The following is a 9707-nucleotide window of genomic DNA, read 5'->3' on the forward strand; positions in this document are numbered from 1 at the left end:
CTCTTTCCCCCTGTTTAGGTGGTTTTGGGACCTCCTCTGTATTTCAATTACAGATTCAGGAGATATTTTACTGTGGAAACGTGCCTTACTCTGATGCATAAAATCCCCTAGTCACAGGGTTATGCAGTACAGAAGTTTCAGCCCATAGCTGTTGTCCTTTTAAACTCTCTTTTTATGGGTTATCTTTAAGAGAAAGCTCTCATATTAGTGTCTGCTGCATGGACTTGTTTTGAAAATTCCTGTTCTTTTAAAAAAAAATCTGTTAATACTTTCAACAACTTTTTTTGAATATTTGAACTTAATAACCCAGAAGTAGTGTTTGTCTCTGGAAAGGAAAACTCATGTCTTTATCTTGAATTTAATCTATCTTTGGATTTATTCTGTTACTGGCGACTGATTTCTTTTTTGAATGGTCCTCCTTTTTTTTTCTATATAATCTCTATATTTTTGCTTTATACATTGAAATCCTCATCCTTAAGTGGGACATTTAATAAAAAGTTTGTGCTAGTGTTTTGTTTTTTCTTCATCAGAATTAATTCTTTTCCCTTGGATATACATTCTCCAGTGGAGGTCTAAAAGCAATAGATAGTTCTTCCATTGTGTACATCTTTTTCAAGTTTGGAGACCTAGACATCCAATTTTCACCTCCATTTATAAGGTGTCTAGCTGGTAGTGAATTTATGGACATTGCCTCTTTTAGGCAATATACTTTTGGGTTCATCTTGCAAAGTTCTCATTTTCAGAAACAGTGCTTTTTTCAAGATCTTCATGTTGCAAAGAAATTTAACGCTTTCCTCCCAAAGCAAGGTGTTCAGGGTGAAGCTGATTCTGTCCGTTCAGTGAAAGTACAAGTGATCAATACTTTGATATGTGGCTTTGCTTATTTTTGTTTCTGCACTTCTTGCAGTTTTTATGCCTGAAGATTTTTCCAAGACTATTTTCAGTACTGATCTTTGTCTTCTTCAAAAATTACTTTTTCATTGGCTTTTTCTCTGAACAAGTCAAACTTTGTTTGTTTTCTTGATTTATTATCTCATTTTAATTTACCAAATTGCTAAGAAACGGCTGAATTTAATGCTGGCTTAAAATTCTCCCTAGTTCCAGCCTCTTCCTCAGTGTTTGAGGAGTCCAGTGTTGATTCTTTCCTCTCTTTAATGCTGGAATGTCCACCATAAATCTGTTGGTGGATGTCCCCCTGTCAGTTAGAGAAGACCATTTCTTTTTTTCTTTTTTTTTTTTTAGAAACAGAACGTTATTGCTTCCAAAAACTTCAGAACTTAAAATAAATCAGGGAAACGTGTTGGGTATTTTTTTTGTTGTTGTTATAAAAACCTTTAGATGAATCCCAGTAGAACTGGAGCAAATTAAGGGATTAAGAATTAGGGATTAGTTATTTGCTAATTAGCTCTTAATCATAGAATGGCATAGGCTGGAAGGGACCTTAGAGATCATCTAGTCCAACCTCCCTGTTGTGGGCAGGGATGTCATCCCTCGACTAGACCAGGCAACACATGGGGACCGAGTGGGAATCGAACCCATGACCTCGGTGTCGGTCATTGTTGTCAGCACCGTGCTCAAACCACTGAGCTAACCAGCCCCCCTTAATAAGTAATGCATTTTCTCTGCCAGTATAGATATCAGTTCATTGCTTACACAACTTAATTTCTTCTGGTGGTAATGTCCTCCTGGGTACAGGACTGTCTTGACCCACTTTTACCTGATAAAGGTTAAAGTCAAGGTGATTTGTTTTGATCCCAAAGGTGAAATTAAGACTCAAATGGTGTCAGATGTCACAACAGCAAAACCCTTTATTGACTAATAACTCCTGGAGAGCGATAGGAAAGAAAGATAAGGAAAATGAAAAGCAAAGCAGTAAACCATTTATGATAGCAAGAAGTATAGCTACCACCGCAGATCCAGTGATGTCTTGCAAATCCACCTGTTTTGATTTGGTGGGGAAGATCTTCAAAGAATAGCTGTTCACGGTGGCATTATATGGTGTTCCAAGAGCTGCTTTGCCCATTCTCCGTTTGGTTAGCGCGTGCGTATGAGGGTCATCAGGAGCGATCTTCACCCCCCCAGCGTCACCTCTGTCAGTGGAGCACGCAGTGGTGTCTGGAGAGCCCATTTTTGCAGCTGTAGTATGACTTGACAACTTGCACACCTTTGGGCTTGCACACCGTTGGATTTTGTGCTTGCAGGACAGCTGCCTTATCAGCAGCTACACCAGTGGACTTGCACACCATGGGGCTTATTATCTGCCTCCTCTTAGTATTCAGAATTAATAATATCAAATAATTTTGCCTAAGTTCAGATGGTAATTGTTATAGGGACTGTCAATGAAGTGTACTGTATCTGTTACAGAAGAACTTGAATAAAACTGTTTTTTAAAAGTTTCAGCCGACTCTGGGGGAAATGTAAACGCATACACTGACTCAACTCCTGGTTGACCCATCTTGCCATAATCTCCATTTGTTCCTGTATGTGAGGAAAGTAAGGAAGGAAGTCAGCATGGGATCATAAAGAGCAGGTCCTACTTGACTAACTTGATCTCCTTCTATGACAAGGTGACTTGCTTAATAGATGAGGGAAAGGCTGTGGACATTGTCTGCCTGGACTGCCTGACACTGTTTCCCACAGCATTCTGCTAGAAAAGTTGGCTTGGGCTGGCGTATGCTTTGCTGGGTGAAACACTGGCTGGATGGCTGGGCCCAAAGTGTGGTGGCAAATGGAGTTAAATCCAGCTGGGGGCTGGTCACAAATGGTTGTCAAAGTTTAAGGCTGTGCTGTCCACTAAACTTTGACAGACACTCTCTGTGATCCTCCCACCACTCTCCCAGGGGACAGTAACAGGAGAATCAGGGAGAGAGACTTTGAGATTGAAAAAAAACCTTGAACCAGTTTAATGAAAAAAAAAAAATAATACTGACAATAACAATGAAGATGTCAAACTATGTACAGACATATGCAAGTGTGCAAATATCTTCAAAGATACAAGAGAATATGTTAATAGGGGACCTATGTCTCATGGATGATAAGAAGGTCCTGAGCAGGAAAAAAAAGTGCCACACTGGACTTAATGGCAGACAGGAGTGCCTGAGCCCAGAGTCCCAATGATGGTCCAAAAAACACCAGTAAAGGAGCTGTGCTGCTCCGATCTGAGGAGGTAGGGCAAGACAATCTATCTGACAAGCGGTGCTCATCTGCAGTGTGAAAACACCAGTGGGAGCACCAGCAGCCCAGGGACAGATGACCAAAGGCCACCTTCTGGCACAGCAGGCTACAAAGGCCCCAACGCTCTTCTTAGGATTCCTTTTATACTGAGCACCATGGAGAGGAATACCATGATTTGTCCACTTGCGTTACTTGACCCATTCTCTCCTCCCCATAGTCACAGCTGCCTCACCTCCCCCGTGTTTGATTGCTGCATGGTCCTGACAGACCCAGAAAACTTTTATCCTGGAGCTTTCAAACCAGGACAGTGCTGTTCCCCAGGGCTCAGTACTGGGGCCAGTTCTCTTCAATATCTTTATGAATGAGCTGGGCGAGGGGATTGAGCACACCCTTAGTAGGCTTGCAGACAATGCTAAGTCAGATGGGAGAGTTGATCTACCTGAGGGTAGGGAGGCTCTGCAGAGGGATCTGGACAGGCTAGATCAATGCGCCAGGGCCAAATGTATGAAGTTCAACAAGGCCAAGTGCTGGGTCCTGCCCTTGAGTCAAAACAACCCCCAGCAGCGCCACAGGTTTCGGGAAGAGTGGCTAGAGAGCTGCCTGGCAGAAAAGGATCCAGGGCTGCTGGTGGACAGCCGGCTGAATATGAGCCACCAGTGTGCCCAGGTGACCAAAAAGGCCAATGGCATCCTGGCCTGGATCAGTAATAATGTGGCCAACACAGGAAGAACTTCCTCATTGAAAGGATTGTCAGGCATTGGAACAGGCTGCTTGGAGAAGTAGTTGAGTCACCATCCCTGGAGGTGTTTAAAAGATGAGTAGATGCTGTGCTTAGGCATTTGTTTTAGCAGCTGATTTGGTAGAGCTGGGGTGATGATTAGACTCAATGACTTTAAAGGTCCTTTCCATCCAAAACTATTCCATGATTCTCTGGTTCTATGAGTCTAAGTCTCACTATCAGCCTGTGTGTACACCGTGGACCATGTTGCTCAATGCAGCTCATTTGATACCAAATAAACCAGTGTTATCCCTTCTGTCAATAGTTCAATGTTCACATTTTTCCCTTCTCATATGAGTTTTGGCAGAATTTTTTCCATCTAACAGCCTATAAGCTTATAAATTGAAAATTCCGCGGTCCTATCCTGCTGTTTTTCTCTGAGCAACAGGGCAGTGAAATAAACAGGCAAAGCACTGGAAAACTGACAGACATGAGATTCATAAGGGCAAGTTTAACTGCTCCTCTGAAACCAGTTTGAAAGCATCATTAATCATGCTGAGCGCTGAGCCAGTATAAGCAACTAGTTATAATTGTATTACTCATTTTAACAGAAAAGATGAACTTGTCTCTGCATGGTTCTTTGCACTGAAAGTACATCCAGCCTCAGCTAGAAAGCTTCTGTAGTAGATTAGAAAAGGGAGACAGCAGGAGGTTTTAAAATAATAAAATGAACATATTTCATTTTTTCCACTATCCCCTTCATAATATTTGGTTTGCTGAGGTATCCTTTCATTAGAAATATATTCCTTGCTTCATTTGTAAAACTAATGGCAAGTCTTTCTTGTGCTAAAGGATATTGTAGACACTAAGCAAGCAGGCAAAAGAAAACAAAAGTAGATTTCCTGGTTTTCCATTCCTCTACAGCAGGTTACCAAAAGGATACACTGCCTCTACCAAAACTAAATTTAGAAGCATTTCTGTAGACCCCGTTCATAGTCTCCTAATGTTAGTTTACCAGTGCTTTAGAGATCTCACCAATCAAAATTACACTGAACACTCGCAAAATAAAATTGCCAAGAGAAACTTTTTGTGTGATCTTATTGTTTCTCCTTTGCTAGCTGTAGAACTTGGGGAGCAATAGTGTTTTCCACCTGTAATTTGCTGCAGTCATCTGAGGACTGTTAGAACTAGAAGAAGGGAGTGGTATAAGATATTTTTATGTCCCTCCAGATGGTTGAAGCCCCAGTTGGTGTAGCATCAAATAGGCCTTTGACCCCCTGTGCAGACCCCTTCCCCTTGTAGTCCTTTGAGCTACCTCTTGTTTTCTTACGATAAAATAGCTCCATTCATCTATTTCTAGCCAGGCAGGAGGCATGTTTGTGTGAGAACTTGTTACTGCACAGTTAGATAAAAGCGAGGCCAGGCAGGTGGTGTAATTGTCGGTACTGAGCGGGAGCTGCCTGCGGGCTCCTCTGCTGAAATCCGCTGTCCTAGGGCCAGAATTTGTGCAGGACAGGCCTGGGGGATGTGCTGGGCATGGCTGAACACGGTTGTGCTATGTGCAATGGTCAGGCAGTCAGAAGCACCACACCACTCTATGTCGATATCTTACTACGTAAGTAATATTTTAAAATTGAGTAAGGATGTGATGATACCTCTGAACTTCAAGTGACTTTTGTTTTTCTCCATTTCAGGACTAATAGGATAAATCAGGTGCCAAATGGGAAAGACCAGGGGAGCTGCTTGAATTCCTTGTTAAGTCCACAAGCAATTTGTTAGGTAAATAAACCCTAAGTGTTCTTAAATCATTTACTCAAATACAAGATTATTTTTAAAGTTAAAGACTGCTAATAAATTGATATCATAGAGCTGGTAAAACACATGATGTATGACCACCTTTGGTATAAATCTATGACGTGAATGCAGTTTATTTTAGATTTCAAAAGCAAAAGGGAAAGAACCAGGCAGAGAAAGCAACCGAAATGAAGTGAATGAAATGTAGTTAGAGTTGATTATTGCATTTTTTTCTACTGCCTTTTAAAACTGCAGCATTGGGGGCTCCTTCTTTGCTCTCCAATAACAAAACATTGGAAGTTATAATAATTCATGAAAAACAGTGGGTATGAATCTAAAATGGAGAGTTAACCAAATATTTGAAAAACAAGGAGTAGAAGGCAAAAGTAGTATACATTAACCACCTCCCATTTCAGAAAGAGAGATGCACTTTAATTATGAAGAGTACATTTCATTAGTTTTTTCTTCTCTAATAAAAACACGTGTCAATGTGTATATCTATCTATCTATCTATCTAACTATCTATCTATCTATCTATCTATCTGTCTGTCTGTCTATTGGGCTAGGTAGATAGCTATAGAGCTAGCTAGAGAGATAGCTATCCATAGAGCTAGCTAGCTAGCTAAATTCACAGTTTATCTTATGAGGAGATCCTCTCTTCAGGCCTTCTAATACTGTGAGGTTCCTCCTTAATCCTGTTCTGTGAATTCTCATCTTAAATTCAGGGGGTTTTATAGTAAAGAAATAATTCATATCATGTGCTCTCTCTCCATCACTTCACTCATGCAGAAATAACAGGTCAGGAGAGGGGCGTTAATGCTTTGTTGCTTTCCACACTACTCACTGCAAGTAAGTAACATTAACTTGTTATATATTCTGCATAGAGTCCCCTATTATGCTCCATAAACCCAATTATAAAACAAGATCACTGTTAGCTAGTCCAAACACTTCTCTGTATTTGATATGGACATAGTGAACATCTATTTCTTTTTTCTTCCTTTTCTTCTGTATGTAACACATAAGCAAATAATTGGTTTTCCTTTTAATTTCTCTAATACTTTGAATGTGTTTAAACACTGATCAATAAAATTATTTGTAAACATTATATTTACTGAAAATAGTACTGTGTAGTTCATTGCAGGTTTTTTGTTGGTTTTTTTTCCATAGCAAATTGCTAAACTGTATTGTAATGAGATGACACTACAGTGTAAGAGAACACAGCAAAAGGGAACTATAGGCTCTGTATGAGGCTCTATAGCCTTATAGAGCTTTTTCCTTGGTAGAATACAGGAATAGTAAACCTTTTATAACTGATATCAGTGATTTTGCTGAATACTTTCTAGCATGCATGAGGCTAAAATGTTGTTGAAAACAGACCGAACACCTACAAAGCACAGAGTATATTATAATATAGTAGTCTTCAATGCTTATACTTGGCTTTATGGGATAAAGAATGGATAACATTCAAGATCAAATATGAAATAAAGGAATGAAAAAAGCATGATCTCACAACATATTTAGACTTCAAAATATGTAAAATATGAAGTATTATCTCTTTACTTAAGAAAAAGAATTGTTCATCTTCAGTTCGACTTCATCTGATTTTACATATTTGAGAAGAAAGAGACAGTACGAAAACCCCATTAATCCAGCCACTTCTAATCATAATATTTAGAAGACTTCAGTGCTAATACTGTAGAGATTCATCTCAACCATCTTTAAATATGTGAAAGATGGTGCTTAAATCTGGGCTCCCTACTGAAGCCAGAAAGAGGTGTCTTAGATTATGTTCTGAATCACTCTCTGGAAGTGTGTGTTTCTTTCTGTGGCCTACAGAAAGAGCCTGCAGTGTGTAGTTGAGGTATAAACCTCCAAGCTAGAGTGAATGGATCTCTTTCCATGTTATCTATCACTGCAGGAATATAACATTGAAGCTTTCTGTGGCATGCACAAGCTATTTAGAAATCAAAGAGCTGTCCTGCTGGGGACATAATAACTTGATGAACCTCCCAATTCTTCCTTTCTTCCTGCAGCTGGTGTTACTTCAGACCAAGTAGATGTGATGTTCGGTTAGAGGTTTTTCTGGGTGGGCATTGATGCTGAGCTGGTAACTACAGGATCCTGTGACACTGCAGAAAGGACAGTTGGTTGTTTGGATCCTCCAGAATTGTCATTCTCAGTATCATGCATATCCACCTCGAGCGCAGATAGTGCAGTATCTGTCCTAGAGAGATCCTCAAACCAGAAAGATGCCATCATCTTCTCTCTTAGTGGTGGTGGTGAACAATGCAACTGGCTCTTGAATTGGGCTCATAGCTGAGGACTGTCAGTGCGCTGGTTGTGGTCCATTTCTTTCCATCAGCTTCTAACTTGTGCTTAGTGTCACCAGAGAGCTCTATCCTGTTGTTCAACATCCGAGTAATCTGGGGCTGTGGTTTACATCCTTGGGTATAGCAAGACAATGTAGTGCTTCTTTCTGTGTCTCAGTATACTTCCAATACTCGATTAGAAGGAGCAGCTAATACCTCAACAGTCGTGTTCATGGTTTTAAATAGGGTGCCGTGGTAGAAGCATTTATATAAGCCTTCATCATGAACTGTTACATTAGACAGTTGGATGGATAGTTCGTCCTTTGAATAACGGGTAAATTTGTACCTCTGATCTCTTAAAGCATGCAGGGTGTTGAGCAAAATGGAAAACCAATGGAAGTTTAACCATTGCCGGGCAGAACTGTCATCACTGTTGAGTGTGCACTGGAAATTTAGGTCCTCTCCTTCCTTTAGAGTTACGGTTTCACTGCCATTCCTGGAAAATCCCCTTGCATCAGGAAGAGAGCTGTGACACGTAGCACCCTGGTGAAAGTCATGTTGTGGTGTGGGCTCAGGTGATCTGTGCTGGCTTCCTCTCTCTCCTGGTGCTGCTTTGCAGCAGGACCCTTTTCAGCACGGGGGTAGCAGATTTACCATGACTTCATGGCTGCTGGTGTCTCCACCTCCTTTCCTTCTCTCTGCTGTTGCACTCTCTTCTCCCCATAGAAGAGTCATAATAATAGTTTCATGATGAAGGCATCCTCTTTTGTCTGTGGAAGTCAGTCAGTGTTCGCATTGGTCTTCATATCCAGTTACACAGATCATATCTTCTCCCAAATGGACCGCTGCGGTAAACAGGTAAATCTAGTCATGCAGGATGTGTAGAACAAAATTCTATGCCATCTAGTTATTCTCGCAAATAGCACTAAGTTGCAGGGTCATATTCCCATTTTTCTTGCCTAGGTTTCATGATCAAAATGGTGTTATCTTTCCCTGTAGCTATCAATTACTTCTGCTGGTTCAGGAGGGCCATTTAGACTTTGGACCCATGTTTTAGCTCCATTATTAAAACTGGCGGATCCAAACCCTTTATCTCCATGAAAAGTGGTGACTTGAGGTGGATCCCCTTTTTTCATGATTGTTTTCAAAACTGGCATTACCAGTGACTGTGCTATTCTGTCATAGTGTTGAATAATCAAACCTTGTTCACTGATGTTTAACAAAATTACTTTAATTTCTCCTTGATAATTTACATCAGTCACTTCTCCCATGACATGAACACTCTTCAGGACTAGGCTCGAGTAACCATTTATCAAACCAAAGTGTCCTGGAGGAATCTGAATTCCTATTCCAGTGTTGATAACTCTCATCTGGTTTTGATTTCTTTTGATCAATTCCAATGCGTAGAGATCTAGCCCTATACTCACACTCGGGACAATTTCCCAGTAAGTCAAACTCTCACTCCCTGTTAAAGGCTGTATCTGCAAACAGAGTGTAGCCATGAGCACCAAGGGGGTCTGCATTTCCCCAGTGGGCCTCTTATTAAGAATGTGCAGTGTATCTATGAGATGGGCTCTCCAGCAGGACAGGTTCCCGTTTCCCATCTTTCTCAACTGCTCCTTCAATAGCCCATTCATTCGTTCAATTAATCCTGCAGCTTATGGATAGTATGATATATGAAAAATCCACTGAATATTTTGCTGCTCATCATA

At 40.7% G+C, this 9707-nt stretch overlaps 1 protein-coding gene across 1 annotated transcript; it reads right to left on the bottom strand.

Annotated features, from left to right (window-relative positions):
* Positions 1–7953: 7953 nt before the first annotated feature.
* On the bottom strand, positions 7954–8552 carry LOC104280977 (cytotoxic and regulatory T-cell molecule-like). Its single transcript, XM_009878814.1, is given in 2 exon segments — positions 7954–8495; positions 8498–8552. Coding segments are annotated over 2 exon segments (597 nt in total).
* Positions 8553–9707: the final 1155 nt, after the last annotated feature.

Source organism: Apaloderma vittatum, unplaced genomic scaffold (genome assembly GCF_000703405.1).
Source record: "Apaloderma vittatum isolate BGI_N311 unplaced genomic scaffold, ASM70340v1 scaffold4621, whole genome shotgun sequence".
Classification (NCBI taxonomy): Eukaryota; Metazoa; Chordata; class Aves; order Trogoniformes; family Trogonidae; genus Apaloderma; species Apaloderma vittatum.